Source organism: Kogia breviceps, chromosome 10, assembly GCF_026419965.1.
Source record: "Kogia breviceps isolate mKogBre1 chromosome 10, mKogBre1 haplotype 1, whole genome shotgun sequence".
NCBI classification, from domain to species: Eukaryota; Metazoa; Chordata; class Mammalia; order Artiodactyla; family Physeteridae; genus Kogia; species Kogia breviceps.
Genome location: NC_081319.1, coordinates 17,402,175 through 17,423,945, shown reverse-complemented (window position 1 = coordinate 17,423,945; position 21,771 = coordinate 17,402,175). Strand labels below are relative to the sequence as shown.

Genomic DNA, 21,771 nt, shown 5'->3' with positions numbered 1-21,771 from the left:
GGTATGTGTATTTGATAGATGTCGCCAAACTACCCTTCAGAGAGCTTGTACTTACAGCTCATTAGACACAGTGTATTCTCATATCCCCACAAGCACAGAGTATTATAAAACTTTTAAATATCCAATAATCTGATGGTGAAAATAGGCGTTTTATCTTTGTTCTGATTTGCATCAGAAAAGCCCACCATGACCCCTCCTCCTTCCTAATAAATTCTGATCGCCAATCTTCTTGAATTCCTTTAGATCTTTCAAAGTCCAGACTGAAACTTTCTGGGAAAGAAGACAGCTCGCTGCTCAAAGTCCTCCTTTTATTTAAAATCAAAAAGCTCCAACGGACTCATAAAAAAAAAAAAAAACCCTCACAGCTTGTTCATGAACTCCTTTCCAAATAGCACTGGGATGAATGCTCTCCAAGAGTGTGGATTAAATTTCTCGTGATTAACAGACGGATTTATAAATGCAACGGCAAAAGCATGTGTTGTTTCCAAACAAAAAGCATTTGGGAAGTAAGTTCAGGATGTTCCACAAAAACTCCAAAATCTACCATCGTGGTAATTTCCCTGACATAACGCCACAAGAAGATCTACTTCAGTACTAATTTCTCTACATGCAAATACATCAAAATTCCACTTGTTAAAAAATAAGTATGAAAATACAACATTTTCCTCTTTAAACTGCAAAATATCAACAACAACAAAAACAAACCTATATTCTAAAGAAGGAGAGACATGGCTTTGAAGTGGTTCCATCTACCCCGTGAAGTGTAACAGCAGTAACGAAGGGTGGGAAAAGGCACATTCTCCACCTCTTCTCTCCCCTCCCTCCCCTGCTTCTCACAAAGACAACACACACTATACAATGTTATAGATATGATTCAAAAGACACCAAAATCACAAGCGAAAATGAACCTTAAGTGTTTTTCCCAACATTTATCCCCACAAGACAAAGGTAAGTCTCTCACTGCCATCTGGATTCTATCAACACTCTTCCAAGAGAGAAGGGTCTGCAAGCCTGTGGGTGTTGTGCTGGATCAACCGGCCCCCAAAGGCACCCCTGGCCAGCAACACAGCACTCCGCTCAGACCTTCACTGTCTGAATTTCTACGAGCCTCCTTTCTCTCTCACAGCCACTACTAACGACGCACGAGTCCCAAGGCATCTGTGTAGCTCCCTACGTGCCTATATCAGAAACAAATACAAAGCAATGCAACAGCTTCTATTTACTGAACACACATTAGGTACCAGGTACGTAGTGAGCGTACTTTGTCCACCATTTAATCCTCATAATAACCACAACTGGTATGTAATATTATTATCCATTTCATAGATGGAAAAAATCTGAGACAGAGAGGTTAAGTAACCTACTTAAGGTCACACAGCTAAAAAGTGGCATAGGTCACTTTCAAACTAAGGATAGGTTGATTCTCTTATACAAGTTCTAAGTGCAATGCTGTCTCCCATTGAGAAAAATCTTAAAAATACACATGAATTCCAACATTCCAGGCTATGGGAATATTCCACTAGCAGAACCTGAAGAGTCTCAATGGACCACAAAGGATGTATGGACAAGCTTGAGTTCCCTAAGAGATGATGTCAATATATCAAATGAAAAGAGAGCTGTGTTTACTCTGATTTAACTGTTTTGCATTTCTTGGCTGGGAAGGAAGTGGGGGGGAAGGGGCTGGGATTTGGGCTTTGGCTTCTTTTTCAGAAAAATACGTCGTACACAAGTAATTTTTTTTTTTTTTTTTTTTTTTTTGCGGTACGCAGGCCTCTCACTGCTGTGGCCTCTCCCGTTGCAGAGCACAGGCTCCAACGCGCAGGCTCAGCGGCCATGGCTCACGGGCCCAGCCGCTCCGCGGTATGTGGGATCTTCCCGGTTCCCAGACCGGGGCACGAACCCGCGTCCCCTGCATCGGCAGGCGGACTCTCAACCGCTGCGCCACCAGGGAAGCCCTACAAGTAATTTTTCTTAAGGAGCATCAGAAAGTCCAAGCAAAAAATCAGAGAGGAATAGGCAAGAGCAAACACCACAACTGAGCTTAAATAAAGACAGTGGTAGGGGATGGGAACAGAATTCAAAAAATACAGAAAGCACAAAATCAAAAAAAAAAAACAAATCAAGCCCATCCCTGATAGCGAGACTTTTCTCTTGAGACATCTCTTTAGCCTTTGTCTGTTGGCGCCTCTCCTAACACATTTTAAGGTAGAGCTATGCATCAAGGTGAACCAAGATGAATTAGGATTTGTTTGCTTTTGTTGGCTTGAGAAACAGAAAAATGAAAGGGAATGTTTAAATCCCAGGGGTGCCTGACAATGAAGTATATTTGCCAAAGGCTGAAGGGAAAGGTCTGATAGACCAGACTGGCTGCTGTTTCTTTAGGGATACGAGCACTCATGAACGGGTGACGTGATTTTGCTAAGAGCATCACGTACTGCATCATGTGATGAAAAGCCTTATGTCAGAGCCCCCTGGCTGGGCTTATGTCACAACACAACCAAGCATCGAACACAGTAATTCCTTGGGAAACACACACGTCATTTGCACTCTAGTAACTGACAATGAGTGTGCATTGTTGCTCATCCTGGCTTTTTAGCATGTTCTCAATGACCTGCCAGATTTCCAGGCAACAGTGAAGAATCCATTTAGGTTTCCCTTTGCTGTGTCTGCTAATCAGGACAAGTTTTTAAAAACACAACGGCAAACACATGCATGTGGAATTCAATTTTCCTCCCCAGGGCCACACATGGAGTTCTTGCAAAAAGACCAAATAAACTGAGAACAATTTTGAACACTACAAAATTGAGTCTGGTTTGTGCTTAAATCACTTTTTTTTTAAAGGAAAAAGAAAACGACCTAAAACAGGTTCTTTGGTAAGTCTGAGAAAAAAAAAAAAACCAACAACTGCATTCCAGTGAGGCTGGAAGCATCCTTTCACCCCTGGGGAGGTGCAGAAACTAAACACCATCTTTTCGGGCTTTCCCATAGTCGGCTGCCCAACCACTGTCAAGCCATAGGCTTGCCTCTCCATTTCAGGCATTTTGCAAACATCAGGCTCCCTTCTTCTATATATGCTTTGGTGTGTGCAGAAGAGATCTTCCTAGTTTGGGTGCTTTTGGCTGCAGAAACTTCTAAAACATCGTAAAGTGAAATGCAGCTTCGTTTACGGTAGTTGTTTCTTAAAACTGCTAATGATGGGTATGGAGAGAAGGAATAAAAATTATCAACAAAAACCAAGTACGGCCAACTCTCTGTTATTTGTGCCAAACGGCAAAAGACGTCCTTGACGGTAAGTTGGAGAACTCGGGTCCGCCCGGTCCTGGTGTTTCCTAGGGACAAGTACTAAGCCAGTCAAGCCCCAGTTGGCTCCCTCACGCCCTCCCAGAGCTAGAGAGTCTGATCCCTGGAAGCAAGAACTGAATCAGAGCAGCACCGTGAGATGCCACCTAGGATCTCGGTCAACTGGAAAAAGGGGAAAGCGAAAAGTCCCAGCCTGACACAGTGTTAGATTCTGGGTTTTTTTGTTTTTTTGGTTTTTTTTAAATGGGTGTCAGGAAAACCCTGCTGGGATTTTTGTTTGTTTTTTATAAATTTATTTTATTTATTTATTTTTGGCTGCGTTGGGTCTTTGTTGCTGTGCACGGGCTTCCTCTAGTTGCAGCGAGCGGGGGCTACTCTTCGTTACGGTGCACGGGCTTCTCATTGCGGTGGCTTCTCTTGTTGCGGAGCACGGGCTCTAGGCACGTGGGCTTCAGTAGTTGTGGCACGCAGGCTCAGCAGCTGTGGCTCATGGGCCCTAGAGCACAGGCTCAGTAGTTGTGGCTCACGGGCCCAGCCGCTCCGCGGCATGTGGGATCCTCCCGGACCAGGGCTCAAACCTGCGTCCCCTGCATCGGCAGGCGGATTCCCAACCACGGCACCACCAGGGAAGCCCACAACGTTAGTTTCTTAAGAAACCCCCCCAGATGATGGGAGGAACACAAGGGTGTGTGCACACTGCTGGGGCCCAGCCAAGTGCGACCAGCCCCTACCCCAGCCCACCTTCATTCTCATTGTCAAGAAGTGTGCTTTTTAAAGTATGTTTCATAAGGCAGATAATGTATTAGCTCATCATTTTAATGACGACGTATCACCTACAACTAAGCTGTCACTTCTTGCAATGAACGGTGTGGACGTTTCTTGCAAGAAACTGTGGCCTTGGCTAAAAGCAAAGGGATTTTAATCATAACCCGCCTCTGCTTCTCCAGCCTCCTTCTGACCACTTCCTGCCACCCCTCAACTCCGTTCCTGTCCTTATCTGGGCTTCCCTGGGTCCGTCCACTTTCTTTCAGCTCAGTGGTCTTCAAAGATGGGTACTTGCAATGCAACACATTGGAATGACAAAAAAAGCATTTTAAAAATCATATTTGTATTTTAACTTCATAATTTAAAATGACTCTTTTGCATGTAAATTTTATAAGACACGTAACATTAGTTCAGTAGTGAATATATTTAAAATCTGTAGCTAACTAAATATGCTCAATTTTTTATTTTTTTTACAGTTAAGACTGCTCAACTAAATGTATTATATATGGACTCTCTGATCTAGCAAACTCCTACTTATCCTTCAGAACCCAGCTCCAATGGCCCTGCCCCAGGATGCCTCCTTCCCTACTGTTAACGGCCCCCCCACTCCACCGCCCCCAGGCATCTTTAGCTGGACCCAGGCACAGCGTGTATCAGTGAGAACAGTGCTTTCCTCTCCTAACTCATCAGTTCCTCCATCTGGACTTGAGCTCCATGAAGGCGGGGGCAAACATTAACCACAGCTGGATGGCTGACAACTTCTTATCCTTTAGGATTTGCCTTAATATCCCTTCCTCTCTTTGCTGATTACTCTAGCCAATGATGGCCCTTGCTCCTCGGTAGCTACCACATGCCATCCTCCCACTTTTTACCCTTCACTGTACTTCTCCCATCTGTAATTACTGTATTTTTACTTGTTTCTTGCCCAATATCACCCAGGACATAAACTCAATGACCACAGGGACCCAGTCTCCCTGGCCAGTACCTCCAAGCCCCTAGCAAACAGCCTGTGTTCAATACTTATTTGTTGAATGAGTGAATCTGGTTTTCTTTTCCCTTCCCTTGACTATTTTCCTTCAAAGCTAACAAACAAGGAAAGGGTCAGCCCAAGAAAAGAGCAAGAGATCACACAGAGTCGGGCAATCCAGCGTGAAAGGTGAGATCCCAAAACACATCCTCGGCCACCACCCTCGCCCCCCACCACAGAGCCCTCTTAGCAGACATTTTCTTTGCAATCAAATTGACAGATTTGAATTCAGTCTCTCCTTTCTGGAGGAGGAGATCATGATGAACAGCTCCAGTGGGAAGAAACAGCATGGGATGCAATTATCCCACAAATAGGGGAACTGCCCCTGACTGAGGAAAGGCAGACAGAGCAGAAGCCCGGATCACATGGCCAGACTCGGAGCCCCCCGTCTAGCAAAGTCACTCCGTGCAACTGCACGCGTCTCACGCGACATGCCTCAGCTCAACTGCTACCCAACCAGACACGCACCCCCAAAGCTAAACAGCTAAGATGAGCTATTGTGTAACTAGGACCATGCCACATTAGGAGACCACAATGAAATAAAAATCCCCCAAACTGAATCACTTCGCTGTACAGCTGAAACTAACACAACATTGTAAATCAACTATGCTTCAATTAAAAAAATAGGAAAAATCCCTGAGCGTGAAGATGTTAGATACACAATGAACTCTAATTAGACCAGAATGAAGTGAGCAAGGTTTCCTACCCCTCACCCCCCAAACCCTGACCCCCTCTTCCAGCTGCACTAGGGACAAGAAAAACCCATTTCAGCAATTAACATACCACACACGGCCGGCCACCGATAATATTGAATCCCAGGGAGCCGGAGTCCCGATGCAGGACAAGAGTCAGGCTTTTTGTTTCTTCACCCTGCAGGGAACAAATGAGTTCAAAATTTTATTTACAAACAGCGAAAAAAATGGGAGGAATTTTCTTTCTATCTAAGTGGACTCACGGGCTGCTGAGCGTTAAAAATCCTATGTCTCTAGGGAAGTTTAACCAGGGAAAATTTGGGGGGGCCATGATGAAACTCTGTCCTGTGTTGAAGAGGTTACAAACATTTCTGGATACCATCTAACCCTGGAGCAATCACTTAAGAACGTTTGGAGATGTCCAGACACGTGTAATGAATATTTTCTCTCAGTGACACCTTGGTCTGCAAATGCATCTTTGCTATGGCCAGCCCAGAGCAAGCTGGCTGTCTAGATGGCTACTGTCTGTCTGTTTCTCAACCACTGTCAACAGCAGCATTCACGTTACGTCATGAAATGTTCCAATAGCAATCCCCTCGGAAGTCTGTGTGCACGTACGGCCCATCAATAGTCATCTGTGTTTGGGAGACTTGGGGGGAAAACGGCTCTTGAAAAGTCAGATGCAAACATGGGTGGGAAAAAGAAAAATCCCGAATCTTACTGAAAAGCGGGGGAGGGGGCATTTTCACAAAGTAATGACTGTCCAGTCCTGAGGAGATGCAGAGTGTTCAACAGAAAACACTCTGTTTAAGGTGGGGGGGGGGTCCACGTGAGCCCCTTTAAATCAAACAACCAGAAATGGCCCCAGCAGGTCTCAGAGGCGCAATGCTCAACAGTCAAACAGGATGGAGATTCCAGGGCACCTCAACTAACACTCTCAAGTAACAGACAGATAAATAAAAATAGATTTAACCTTCTGCGCAAACTATCACTTAATAGGCTTCGACATAAATATTAAACTTGCTGATACACCTCTGAAACAGTTCCAACTACCTGAATGGTATGCAAAACTCCACATGTACTGGCTATAAATTTACAATTGCTTCACTCACGCTTTCTGTTTAAACAGGGTATCATTTAAATGAGGTATTTTATTTTACGCTTCTCAAAAACAGCACTGACAGCTTATCACAAAGAAGTTTTATTCTGATATTTATCGCTTGCTGATGAAACCTGCGCTTTCTACTTCTGCTGGGGAAATAAATGGCAACATTTGAATGACATGGATGCAAATATCTTATTCGACCTCCATGGTGGCAAAGAAAACCACTCTTGCCAACTGTGCAGTGCCCAGTGGTTTTTCTGGAGCACTGCTTCATTTATTGCTATAGTTGTCAATGTAAAACACTGTTCCATATTTGGCCAGGAAGACTGTATGTAACACAGCCACACACATACACACACTCAAGACTAATGGGTCTCAGGGACTTCCCTGGTGGTCCAGTGGTCAAGAATCCATGCTCCCAATGCAGGGGGCACAGGTTCAACCCCTGCCCGGGGAACTAAGATCCCACATGCTGTGCAGGGCACAACCTAAGCCATTAAATAAATAAATAAATAAATAAATAATAAAGTTTAAAGTTTCTAAAAAGAAAAAAAACTAATGGGTCTTAATGTGTAAAAGTATCTCCAAGCGCTTCTTAGCAACAACGGCTGTTTCTCATGACTAGTTAGTGTACAGCGGAATTCAAAATATTTTCAAAAATGTCACAGAAGCCTTAGCATCAATTACTAAAACTCTGTAAAAACAAAAATGATAATTTGTTAGTAGAAGAAAGCAGTTTCTGATGAAAGAACTAGGTGTCCTATAAGAACAACACAACAAAATCTTCATTTCTGCAGCATCATTTACTCAATGCAGAAAATACAGTAGATAAATATAAAAGAGAAGTGAGTCTATCAAGCTACTGTGCTTTAACAAAAAAACCAGCAGAGCCTCAGTAATGACAACCTATTTATGAACTTTTTTTTAAAAAAGTCCTATTCATAGCACCACCAGCCAGAGCATCTATCAACACTATCAATCTTTATTGTTCATCTGACCTGCAACAAGAGAAGAGGTAACAATATTCACTGCTGTAAGAGAATACAAGTTCAGAATCACCCTACTGGTTTTTTTTTTTTTTTTTTACCCTAATAGTTTTGGGATGTAAATACAATGATATGCAAGCTGAAAGAGCTTATATCTTTCTTCCTTGGAAACAGAAAATGTGGCTAAGTCCATTTCTTGCTTTGTTATCTTAGAGAGGTGAAAAAGTTAGAAATACATGGAAATTTGAGAGAGTTATCATACATATCTTACATTTCTGGCTTTCATAACTAATCAAGGATAGACACTGTACAGTCACACAGTAATCCAAGGCAGATGTCTCTGGTAGAACAAGCTCAAATGATGCACAAAGGAGAATGTACAGCCAAATGATTAAAACAGGCCAGTTTTAAATCTACTGTGTGACAACTATTTATTCTTCTAAAAAATGAAAGAAAAATATAGAAATCTCATTGCATTGCATTAACAGTGATAACAGCTAACATTTATTGGCTCTTTATCATGTGCCAGAAATTATATTGAGCACTTAAGTGCCTTATTTTATTTAATAATCCAACCAATGTTTTCAACTGGCACTATTACCACCCTCATGATACAGGTGGGAAGACTGAGAGAGAACAAGAAAGAAAGCTGTCCCTCGTCAAAGAGCTAGTAAGAGGTCAAGCTAGGATTTAAACCGATGATCTCCCATTCTAGACCTTAATTACTGTCTACATTAACTCCCTTGTCATGTGGAACATAGAAAAGAGTGCCATGTAGACTAGCAACATATTTGGTCCCGCCCAAGATCCTTCCCTTGTTGGAGTTCCAAAAAGTTCCACAAAGGAACTCATCAGAGGAGGTCTTACCCAGGAAACCAGTAGCAGAACAAAACTCCAAACTCTTTAGTGAACTATTTATCTCCAGAAGACCCAACCTGAGATGCCCAAAGACACCTAGGTCTGGTCCCAAACTCAGAGATCTCTCTCTCCAGGGACAATGGAGATCAACTGAGACGATGCCTGAAACAAGATTCCTCAGCCAGATAGCAATGTGCAAAGAACAATCAAGTCAACAGTCAAGTTAACTGTCTACACCTCCTTGTGCCAGATGCCATCAATCCCACGGAAGAAAGAAAGGGGGGGTTCTCATTTTCTAGAAGTGTCTTGACCTAGTCTGTTGTCCAGGACGGATAGACACTGGTTTTAGGTGACATTGCCTATTTTAGGACTAATTTACAGGACTGAGCCATTATGTGGAAGATTCAATACATGATACCGGGAGCAATGACAGAGAAGAGAAAAGCTCTGGCTGAGCCGAATTCCTTCCATTTCTCCATCTAATGACCAAAGGTCATTTCCTTTTCTCCGACACGACACCCCGAGCTTGATCCTGATTTTTCCTTTCCGCTCCCCTTCTCACAAGCAACCTTAACTATCAATACTTTCATTTAATTTCTGATTCTTCAGAAGAAATAATAGAGAATTTAAACACTAGGCTTCACACAACACCACGTTTAACAGGTTAACCCTACTTCCAGCTTAATTATTTAACCTGTTCCTGGGTTCAAAATGCATCAGATCCAGGGCATTTAAATGATTCTCATTCAACTATATCCCACTGAGGGAAGAGATGTACAAATGGAATAAGGACAAAGGCTCTCATCAATACTGTGTTCCCGGCTGCTCACAGACATTATGTTAATAAGTGACACTGTTCATCTAAAGGAAAATTTAACCTACATTGCTCTGTCTTGGTAGTTTATCAGAACCCATGCTTTGAAACTTTCTCAGTGGCTTGGGATAGTAAAAGAAGGGAAAGAGGACTTCCCCCGTGGCGCAGTGGTTGAGAATCCGCCTGCCAATGCAGGGGAAGTGTGGTCAAGCCCTGGCCCGGGAAGATCCCACATGTCATGGAGCAACTAAGCCCATGCGCCACAACTACTGAGCCTGCGCTCTAGAGCCCGCGAGCCACCCCCTGAGGGGTGTCATAAGAATACTATAGCTTTGACAAGAACAGGGTGATGGTTAAGATCTTGGACTTCATAGTCAGAACCTGAGTTGAGTTTCCTCATTCTTAGAATGAAGATAATAATGGTTTCCTCTTGAAACATGAATGAGATAGACTATCACTGCCTAGTGCCCCCGTACAGGGCCTGGCCAATAGCAGGGTTTCAAACACGAGCAGAGCACAGCATGGGCCGGACACCAGCACACCTCAGCACTGGGGCCATGGTGCTGTTTGACCACATAAATGACTCTGCTACAAAACTCTGGAAATGAAGAATGTCTAATCCTAAGTGAACTTACTCAGTCTACAGCAAGTTTGGGAGAGCTGAGGCCTGACGTTAAGGAGGTAAAGACAGTTGTACATTCATCCCACATTCTGGCCATCTGATGGGAGCTATTACATCCACGTACACGTTCCTCCTTTTCCCAAGTCTGGAAAAAGAGCAGCGCATTCTCGGAGGACTGCACGAGTGCCAGGAGACAGATTTTATCCTGGAGGTATAAAACACAAGGGGAGCAGCTCGGCATGGACCCTCAGGGGCACGGAGATGGGACGGGCAAAGGGTACCGGTCAGCTGCTGTGAGGCACGAGGAGGGGAAATCGGACATCGGACATCCCCAGTCCTGGAGGGAGATGGCCCTGGGAGCAAAGAGGGTGGGGGAACAGATGGCGGTTCCCAACAGGACAGGAGAAACATCAAGTCCAAGAAAGTGTGGGCTTGGATATGGACAGTGGAGGGAGGAGTGGGGGGCACAGGATACCCAGGTATTGCTGAGACACTTGGACACCTACCTCCCAGTTCTATCAGATGAGTGAGTCTTGACGGGCTGGGAAGGATACAAAAGGTGAAGAATGGGGGGGACAACAAAAATGGAAATGAGATAGCACCTCCTTGGCAGCTTTTCCTAGAGCCACCCTCTTTCTGAATGGCAGGGTCTCTTCCCTTCCGGAGCCAGGACTCAGGAGGGACACGCGCTCTCACCAAGAGCCCAGGGTGGGGGATGGAGAAGAAAGATGCCTTCATATTCTGGAGTCCAGTGCCAGCACCGCCTCCTTGCGAGAAGGGGCACGAAGCTCTAACAGATGCTCAGCACGCTGTCTCCACCCCAGAATCCAAATCAAGTGGACAGTCAGGCCCCTGGTGAAGTGTAGGGTCTCCATGGGAGATGCTTAGGTCTTGAGGATTGAGCAAGGGCAGAGATAGAGTAACCCTGGAGAAGCGGGGGTGGCATAAGCCATCCACAGCCGGTAACTTACAAGCAGAAACAGAAGCTCCAAGTTCAGGAACATACACTAGATTCTGCTTAAAATAAGCTTGGCTATCATAGTCAAACATGTAACTACCGATCAGCGTTAAAATCACCCTATTTGTAAGCTGCTCCATTCAAGGTCTAACTGGACAAGAATTTGGGGCGGGGGGGAATAAAAGCCACAGCGAAAAAACAGAACTCAAATGTACTTTGTCAAAAAGACACCTCATGGCGGCTGTTTTTCTTTCCTTTTTTTTTTTTTTTTTTTTTTTGCGGTACGCGGGCCTCTCACCGTTGCGGAGCACAGGCTCCGGACACGCAGGCTCAGCGGCCACGGCTCACGGGCCCAGCCGCTCCGCGGCACGTGGGATCTTCCCGGACCAGGGCACGAACCCGCGTCCCCTGCATCGGCAGGCGGACTCTCAACCACTGCGCCACCAGGGAAGCCCTGTGTTTCTTTTAAGTCCAAGAATGCCAACTTGTCTTCTACGGTAGAGTCCCTCTTACTTTCAGCATCACCCTGTCACTGTTCTCCTCCGCACAATCCAGCCTCAGAAGCTTGGACGCCAGCCATCTCCTAAGCAGTGTGGCAGCCCCCAAAGGCCGTCATGCCGCTGTCAATGTGCATTCTTTCTAAAAACTCCTTTCCGCCCAGAGACGGGTGTTCCTTGATTATTGCTGCTGTGGGACTTGTAGCCGAGAACGGGCTAGACTGGAAAGCTGCCCGGCGGGATGTGAGAACTGTAATTGACTGACCGCTCGTCTGTGTATCTGGGGTGACACAACACCTCTCAACCTCAGATTATGCAAAGCTCCCAGAGACTCGCACAGCTGGGAAAGAGCTCTGTCTGTTGACTAGTGACAAGAGAGCGTAAAAATGTGGAGGGGTGGGGCTGGGGGGGACCAGGAGGCAGAGATGGCTGCCAGAAATTCTGTCCTAAAGAGAACGGGGATGCCTTCTCTCCCTGCACCTCTTCGTTGGTCAAACTATGTTTTTAATGAGGAAGCAGCTTGGACCAAGCCCTCCCTGTAATTCCAACTTCAGTTCTAAAAGAAGGGATTCTTGAAGGAAGAACAGAAAGGGAAAACTGTTCAAGCCTAAGACTGAAGGTAGTCGTGGGAATGATGCTTGAAAATGAATTGGAAATGGATGAGACAGTCTACTGAAGTATTAGCAGCGTTTACCTGTCACCAGAATAGGTGCAGAGAGGATGAAAAGAGACAAAGGGCAAGGGAAAACAGGCAGAAAGGAGCAAAGATATAGCTTTTATGGAGCCATAATATCTACAGAACAAGATATATTCATCTACAGCCAAAGAAGATGTTTCTGAAAAACCACCTAAGACATTAAGTAAAGATTGTCAGTGCTGCCCTAGGCCAAAAATATACACATATTTTAATCTGCTGCTATATTTAGATAACCTAAGAAATCCCTAAGTCTACTTCTCTATTTCCATGAGTTTGATTTCAAGTCTGTATCTCTCATTTTTATCATCTGCTCATCTGCTTTTCTGGTGAACGCCCACAAGCGACGCTTTCACCTACATACAGACAACAGCAAACCGAATTAAGGTGCTGCAGCATTTTCACATTTCCACTTGACGGAGTACAAGGTGATTTCAGTTTTTGAAACGTGATCATCCAATTACCCAACGTGGAGCATTTTCTTGTCCAAATCAGCAACAAAGCAAAGGCTACCCAGCTGCAAAGTCCCACCTTCTCACTTACAGGAAGGTGGGAGCTTAGCCTGGCCCATCCCTCCTTAGCTTTTGTTAATTGCAGTTGGACGACTATAAATACAAGTAAATACACAGTAACCTCATCGTATTCGCGCCTTTAGCCTCCTCCTTTACACCTTAGCTCAGACTTGCTGCCCCGATGCAGTGAAATTGACTTGAATATCCCTCTTTCACAAAGTTTCCAGCACTGACAAGCAGTCAGAGAAGAGAAAGCCAGAGATTCTGGTCACCCAAGGGCAGTCCATGGCTTGCAATAAGCCTGTAATCCTTTGAGTAAAGATCCCTTTCCTTCTTCTCTATTAAACCATCTCCAATTTCTAATGTTGCTTCAGTGATTTACTTGAAGAACATCCCTAAACCTATAGGTACTTAATAAACATTCACTTAGTAAGTGTTCAGCAAATGCTTGGTAAGCCTTACTACGCACATTACGTTCATCATCTCATTTAATCCTAATGCCAGTCCTATCAGCATTACCTCATTTTGGAGATGAGGCAATTAAGGCTTAGAGGAGGTTAGAAGATCCTCCCAGAGATGCTCAACAACAAGGCAGAAGAAGCACAGGAGCCCGGATATCACCAACTCCAGGCTCTGACACGAATCACGTGACAGCTCAGTTCCGGGTACCCTGGAGCTGCCGGGGACGCATCCAACGCTGACCCACAACCTGAAAGCGACTTCACCCCCTTCCTGATCCACGTGCAGCAAAGACAGAGGGCACCTGAAAACAGCTTCTAGCAAAATTCTAGGGCTGACCCCTCTGCCCAGGACTTATTTCTGCACACACCCCTCACCCTCTGCCAGGGTAGAAGCTCACCCAACCACCCCTCCTGGAGAAGGGGCTGCTGCAGGGCCCACGTACACACAGGCTGCACGTGGCTCCGCCCCGTAGGCTCCCTGCAAGTAAACATACGGGGTAGGGGAGAAAGATGGACGCTCGGGTCCATCTGTTAGTTATTTTCTTTACAAGGGTAATCATTATGTTCCACCACTTCCCTTTCTTATTGGAACAGGCTTATTAGAACACCATTAGTCTGGGGGGACAGAGGTGACCCACGGCTAAAAGGCTTGACTGAGCAAAGAACGGCAAACCGTGTTGTTTTCAAAGGCACAAGCGGGTGTCTGATTGATCCAGGGGTGAAAGCAGCTCAAGTTCCCCTTTGCACCCAGCAGTGCCTATCCCAGAGCCTGAAACACAGTGTATAAGCATGTGAGGAGCTGGACTGAACGAACACATTTGGAAGAATTTCATTTACTTCCTACCATCAACCACTCTTTAACTTACTAGGTTCGAAATTAAGGAGATGAGGCATGATTCCATCCAAGGCACCACCTCTTTTCTTTTTCCTTCCTTCCCTTCCCTTCCTTCCTCCCTTTCTCTCTCTCTTCCTCTAACTCTCTTGTACAGGCAGGACCTGTTCTGTTTTATACTGCATGCGCTCCACAGCAGACCTCTGAAAACAGGAATTACAGCGTGGGGTGAACACACCTCATCACCATGGACCAGAAGCCATCAGACCAACCAAACGGAGCCAGAAAATGATGCTGGGGAAGCTGTTTAATCTTTGGAGTCTCTCTTTTTCCATCTGTAATAGGAAGGGTAATGAGCTGTGGGTACTAACCTCACAGAGTCTTTCTGAAGATGAACCCGCATCTCTAACCCGCACAGTGCTTGCACGTGGAGTAACAGCCCTTTGGAAACCCAGTATGAGACTTTGGAGGGGACCCCGCCTCAGGAGAAAATACTATTCTTATTTTGGTAACAGCCTGGAGTCGGGTGCTGAGTTTAAATCTCAGCTCTACTCTTAGAATCTGTGTAACTTCTGGCCTTCACCTAGCTGTTTTATAATCTGTTTTACAATCCTCCTCTTTTACCAAACAAGAAAGGGGTCTACACCAAATGAATAAGACGGGGAAGCTAATGTGTGTACATACACAATGTACCCTAAGTGTATGGCACCCAGTTACACTCAATGAATGTTATTTCCTTTCCTTTTAAGCTCCTTAGTCTACAGCCAACACAAAACCACCTTATAAATACATTCTCTCTCATCAAATATTTTTACAGAGAAGCAAACATCATTTGTGAACTCAGAAAGAATCACTTACACATAAACGGCAACAGAATTCCCGATTCAAATTATTCAGTTATGATCATTCAAGCCAGTGTAGCTGGGTAACATAGTTGTAAGCCAAATGCTAATTTTCTTTATAAATCACTGAAATGAAATGGATGCAACGGCCCACAATTCCTTTAGCTGAACTGGGCTATTCCATAAGATACACCATGGAATGGCCACTTGCTGACACTTTTCAGAAAAACAGAAAAGACACTGAACTGTGAACATTGTAATAGAGACATTTCAAACTGTTCAGACATCTGGAACACCTTTTCATACAACTGTCTATTAGAATCACTTATCTCCAGGAGTTGTGAAATGGACAAAATTGTTTCTGGGATTTGGGAATTTACACAAATGGATCTGGGGAAACAAAAGCATGCCTCCCACAAACCTGGAAACAATTTTGTTAACTTGCAGGTCACAGAAAAACTCATTCTTTTTTTTTAAGAGTGAGCTAACAAGCTCACTCTTGGTTAGCGATCTGAAAAGTTTCGATGGCTGACAAGACAGCCCTTTCGATCTCGCATTTATTCACTGAACAAAGACATATCGAGAGTTCACAGGGTACGTGGTAATCGAACTGGTGCCGGGATACGCAGCCCTGAAGGACACAGACGTGGTCCTTCCTTTATTGTCCTTCACAGAAAATAACCAGCTCTTCCCATTATTCAGTTACAGCTGTGATGAAGGCCACGCAGGCGGCGCACCAAGGTGAGAGTCTCAGGGCACCAGACCTAGTCTGTGAGGTCAGAGAGGGCTTCCCACAGGCAGTGAAGCTGGAGCTGGGATGGGAAGGATAGACAGGTTATCCAGTCATGAGCAAACCTGAAGTGCTGACAGAAAGGCAGGGGCTAGAAGGAGAGAGCTGGAAAACTTGCCACTTACCTAGCAACGAGCAACTGGAAAGACTATTCCAAGGAGAAACAAGAGCAAGTGCAAAGGCCCGGGGGCAAGCAGGGGCTCAGGGACATATTCACGGACCTGCCGGAAGCCAGTGAACCTGGGAAGAGAGACTAAAGGGGAGAAGGGTACAGGCAGGTGGAGGCCAGCAGGACCCAGAGTGTGCGTGACCTTACATCCACCCAAGAGAAACTCAAGGCACAGCAGGGCCGAAGGAAGAGCGACATCAGATTTACATTTCTAAGAAATGATTCCCAGCTCGAGGTAACTGGAGGGGAGCAGGAAGATACATAGAGGGAGCAGCTGTGATCTAGGCAAGAGGTTATGGGGGTTCAGACCGAGGCTGATTGGTCTCAGCATCACGTCGTGATGCCTCATGACGTGAGACACGCTTCTGGCATCCAGTAGGTAGAGGCCAGGGAGGCCGCTACACATCCCATAATGCACACAATACCTTCCCCACAACACACACACAACCAAGACTTATTCACCCCAAGATTCTAATAACGCTGGGGTCAGGAAACCCTGGTGTGGACCAAGGTCATCATCTGATGGGATTGGAGAGTGATGAACAGATTCAAGAAGTGTTTAGGAGGTAAACCCAACCTGATTTAATGACAGACTGGAAGTAGGGATAAAAGAGCAGAAGCTCTCAAGGCTGGGTCTCAAGTTTCTCAACAATTCCAAGGAAAGTTAGCCCCAGAACTTTCTCTTTCCCAGAAAGCCAAGCAAGTTTTTTGCTGTGGAATGCCTTTGTTCTTAGAATCAGGTGGACAAGTCAGGGTAGGAACCTGAGGCTGGGAGCCCAACTCTTTCACACCCTCAAGCATAGCCTCACCAAGTCTGCTGTAGCCCGGATGAGGCTTCAGATCGGTTCAAGAAGCCTTTCTGGACCATGTTGCCTACCGTATAACTGCTAGGCAGTCTGGGTTTTAGAACTTCGCCCCGGTCTTTCAAAACACATTCAGGAAGGGACGTTCAGACGATGATGAGTAAAACCGTAACTGTGTGCAGAAGCCCAACATGTGTTGATCTATGTCTGTACTTGAGCCTATACTCTTTGTCTAGCTGAGGAGATACCTAAAATGTGATAGATGCGCTGGTAGCTTGTTAGAAACGCAGAACCTCACTCCCCGTACCAGCCCTGAGGGATCAGAATCTCTAAGGCCAAGAATCTGCGGTTTAACAAGCTTTCCAGGTGATTCCAATCATGTGAAGGTTTGAGAAGACCTGTCCCAGCTCACCTTGTAGGGCAGGAGCGACAATGCCTAGGTAGGTCCAAACCCTAAATGCTCAGCTGGTATCAAAAGTCCGAAATCTTACATTATTTAAATAATGCCAGATCATTTTATGGAACAAGTTCGAAGTCTTGAAGAAAGGCTATGGAAAAATCTTCTGAGTCTTTCCTATCTACTTCAGCTTGTAACAGAGAGGTAAACGATAGGACTTTAAAAAAATAATAATAAAAGTGTTGTGCATGCGAGTTTCCAAGCAATATAAAACCTTCTGCTTTTTAGAAGAGAATAAACAGTACCCAGCAGGAGCAGAGAGTCTGGCCAATGAAATAAACAAGTTCTTAAACAGCTTGCAGTGGGAGGGGTCTGTCTGGCAGAGGCTGGGACAGCAAAAGCGTTCCACAAGGGCCACTGAGGGTTAACCTCAAGGCAAAAGGAGCGAGCTTCCCCCTAAGGCCTGGGCTGGGACCAGCCAGGGTCTGAGGCCAGAAAAATGAACTAGTGCAGCTTTCAGGCCAGGCCATTCTTGGCTGTCCTCAGGCCCAGCAACGAGGTCCATAAAAGTCCCAAGCAGCGCTCCAACTCCAGAAGGAAACTTTCTCTGTAAGCTCAAAAAGCAACATCTTGTCCCTAAGCTTAATGCCCCTGATTAGCCTACTGCCTCACCCAACAGAGCTTCAAAAACTTCCACAGTTTTGATTCAAGTATCATCTTTTTGATTCCGAGAGGGAGTTTACCCAAACACTCCAGAAAGAAAACAGAAAGGCAAGAAGAAATAATAAACTAGCTTCACAATGAATGATGTATAAACTCTGGGGGAGTGAATGGCTTATTTATAAATAAGCATCACTTAAAACTATGCAGGAAGTCTAGATGACAGCATAAACAGGAGAAACTCCGGAAACTCCTTCACCCCAAACCCGGCGCCTGCTTGAAGACCCAGCCTTGCCCCTTACTTTGGTGACGCGCAGGCAGGCTCACGCCAGTCTTTTGTAAGCCTGTGCGGTCCTGGGTGAGCCTCAGAGCTGTAAATATTTGCCCTTCGCCCAGAGCCGGCCAGCTGCTGAGGCTGCTGCTGACAGACAGGCCGGGGGCCAGGATGGGGTGGAGGCGGGGAGGGGGGAGTCGGAAAACTGGCAGGCCGGGTGTGCGCTGTGGAAGAGGGGGCTGGGAGAGGGCAGGGAGGGGCAAAGCACACAAGCAGACACAGGCCCCTGGGGGCCCCTCAGGCAAATACATTCCCCTCCGCTGCAACAGGCAGCCACAGCAGCAGCAGCAGCAATGGAGCAATGGCCCACGCCCCTCCCCACTTGGGGAAAATGTGGCCTTTGCAATCAGGGAAATCTTGGTTCTCATCGGGTGACTGTGCCCCACTCAGAGAACAGGTGACAACACATGGAGACATTTCTGGTTGTCACCACTGGGCGGGGGGTGGGGTGGGGGTGGTGGTGCTACTGCTATCCAGGGGGTAGAGGCTAGGGATGGCACTCAATATTTGAAAATGCACGGGACGGCCTCCCATAACGAAGAATTTCGGGGCCGAAAATGTCAAAACACCCCAAGGTGGACAACTGAGGCAGAACCTGAATCCCAGCTCTGGACGAGTTCTATGACCTGAGCCTGCTTTCTTATCTCAGAGGATTAACTACGGAATGGCTCCGAAGTGCTTTGCCACAGTCGCTGGTACATAAGAACCCCCCAGTAAATGGCCCCCGTGGTTACACTGGGAGGTAACACGATAGTGGTCGCGAGCCTGGGCACCTGTGGGTGCCGAACCCAATTCTGGCACCTAGAAGCTGTGACTCAAGTTATCTGACTGCCTCGCACTGGTCCTGAGTTTTCCTCACCTACACAACGAGAAGCAACGTGCCTCCCTTACTTCATTACGAAGGAAACAGCTGAGAAGAAGTGCTTAGAACGGGGCCTAGAGCAAAGCAAGCCTCCAGTAGTGGTGGCTGTTATAATTACACCAACTCCCAGCACAAGGGGACGGCTTACAAGGGGAGGAAGTTAAAGATAACTGCAAGCGACGCTTGCTGAGCGTTGACTTGCAACCAGGCCCCCGTGCTAGATCCTTTTCACATGTTCTCTCCCTGAAGGGAGTAAAGAAGCTATTTTACATTTAGAGAAACGAAGGCACCTGGTGCTTAAGCCACAACATGACTCAGCTGTTTAGCCAAGAGCCCAGATTCGAGAACAGTTCTAATTCCAGAGGCCTCACTGTCAATTATTACTTTGTATTTGGGGGCAGTCCCTTTACTTCTTTCTGGAATTCTTTCAATCCCTGGAGAAATACTACAGAAGGGGCCTGTCTGTGTTTCACCCCCTGTGTCACATCTCTAGGGCCATACTTTCCAATTTGAGGGAGCCTGAGCTGCTTGCTCAAGGTCAGCCAGCTAGTTGGAGGCAAAGCCCACGTCGGAATTCAGCTTTTACTCCAGAGGCCTCTCCTCTGGAAGCCTTCTTAACCTAATCTACACGGGCTGTGGGCTCCTTTTATCCTTTCTGGAACTCCTGAGGGTGCGTGGATAAAGTTCACGCCGAGCGTCAGTATCCTATCCTATGTGTCACGTGTATAGGAACCATGTTTCCCAACCTCCAAAGAGGCTAAGCGACCTCCCCAAGATCACCCAGCTGGTCTGCAGCAAAGCCTTTGCACACTTCTGACTCTGGAGCCACACTCATTCTTACTCTGCGCTGGTCGCGGATTCCTTTGAGTCTTTCCAGAACCCCTGAAGCTGCTGGAGCTATACTTCACCCTGAGTCTAATCTGTCAAAGGACCACAGTTCCCAAGTTTAGGCCGATTCCCCGACCTTGCCTATCTGGCAAGCAGTGTCCGAAGAGGCAGGCAGAGATGCTCCCGGGACCCCCGTGCCCAAAGGGACTGAGAGGCGCCCCGGGGACGCAGGAGCCCGGCAGGGGGTCGGGGCGGGCAGCGGGTGCCTACCTTGCCGCCGGGCGGCGTGGCCACGCAGCGGCTGAGCGAGTCGAGGCGCGCGCTGTACTCGGTGAACTTCTTCTGGTAGCGCAGAGCGGTCATCTGCAGCTCCAGCTGTGCGGCGGCCAGCTGCGCCACCAGCGACTTCTCGCGCTTGCCCGCGCGCAGCGCCTCCTTCTTGAGCGCCTTGTGCAGCGCGCCCAGGCGGGCCTGCAGCGCGCTGTTGTGCGCCCGCAGGGCCCGCGCGCAGCAGTGGCCGCCGGCGCGCTGCTCGCCGTGCGTCAGGGGCAGCCCGCAGCCCTCCTGGCAGCGGCCCACCGGCCGCGCGTCGCACGCGTCGCGCATGTGCGCCTCCACGTCGCGCCGCAGCAGCACCTGGCCGCAGCCCGCGTGGCGGCAGCGAGCGGGCGCGAAGTCGCAGCGCTCGAGGTGCTCGGGCAGCTGTTGCAGCTTGACCACCCGGCCGCAGCCGCGCGCCGCGTGCGCGCACTTGATGTCGAGCTTGAGGATGAGGCGTTTGAGCGGCAGGACGTGGTTGAGCTCCTTGGCCGAGAGGCGACCTCGGCAGCGTGCCGGGCAGCTGCCCTCCTGCACCACCCAGGGCAGCACGCAGCCGGCGCAGAAGACGTGGCCGCACGGCGTGGTCAGCGGGTCCTCCAGGACCTTGTGGCACAGCGCGCACTTCAGGTCCGGGTCCACGTCGCCGTCGAAGCGGTCCAGCTCGAAGCCCATGGTGGCGGCCGGGGCCCGGGGTCGCCGCCGGGCGGCCGGCCGCCCCCTCCTTCCCTGCGAGGCAGCCCAGACGCGCCGGCTGCGCCGCCCGCTCTCTCGCTGGCTCTCCCCGGACTGAGCCTAATTGCTCCAGACTTCCTCGGAAAATGCCCGAGGAACAGAACTCCTCAGCCGTATTTGCGGGAGCGCGTGCGCACGCACATCCTGCCTCGGCTGACTCCCGCCTGCCCCCTGCAAAAGGGAGGAGGACGGGTGGCGACGGAGGGTAGGAAGGCCCAGAGGCTCGCCAAGGGGACTGGGCTGCCCAGGACGCCAGCCTGAGCCCTTCTCTCCGGAAACTCCACTCCGCTCTCTTGGAGTTTTCGCTATGGGAGACAAAATGCCAACCGAGAAAAGCTCACTAAGTTAGGCGCTGAGGGTGCTGCTGTCGCCCAGACGAGTTTTCCTGGAGCCCCTTCCGGGCCGGATCGCAACTTTTTACTCCCCTCCCCTGCCTCCCTCTTTTCGTGGCTGATTACAGAGAGCGAAAAATATCGCGGGGCCCGCTATCTCAGCACTTACGGTCTTTATTTATTTATTTCATCCCGGGGAAAGTTACAGAGCCTGCGGGACGCTCCTGCAACTACAGGTCCCACCAGAGGTTCAGCGGACCCCGAGGTTTGCCAGGCCAAGGTTTCCAGAAGCAGAGGGCGAATCTACGAGGGCCAGTTTTCGGGGACGAGAGCTGCTCGCCGGCTGCCAGGGTGGGAGAAGCTGCCGGGCCGGCTCCGTTCACTTCACCTAACACCTCTGAAGTGTCTGCATTAAAGTGTGGCTTGCACAAATTGTGCTGGGCCCTGATAAATCGGTCCCTTTAAAAATCATCAGTACAATATGGTGAGAGAGCGTCGTGCTTAAAAATTATTTTCCCCCATTATAAAAGAAGTAACGCTGGTCTTACAGCGTTAAAAACCGCACAAGTGTAGAACTT

At 47.6% G+C, this 21,771-nt stretch overlaps 1 protein-coding gene across 2 annotated transcripts in view; it reads right to left on the bottom strand.

Annotated features, from left to right (window-relative positions):
- The window catches only part of PDZRN3 (PDZ domain containing ring finger 3), a 243,794-nt gene extending 222,897 nt beyond the window's left edge, over window positions 1-20,897 (bottom strand). For both annotated transcript variants that reach the window (XM_059078057.2, XM_067043608.1), the window contains exons 1-2: window positions 20,079-20,897; window positions 5,876-5,962 (exon numbers count right to left, since the gene is read on the bottom strand). In XM_059078057.2, coding sequence (XP_058934040.1) covers window positions 5,876-5,962; window positions 20,079-20,801 — 810 coding nt within the window. In that variant the 5' untranslated portion in view covers window positions 20,802-20,897. The remainder of the gene's footprint in view (window positions 1-5,875; window positions 5,963-20,078) is intronic.
- Window positions 20,898-21,771: the final 874 nt, after the last annotated feature.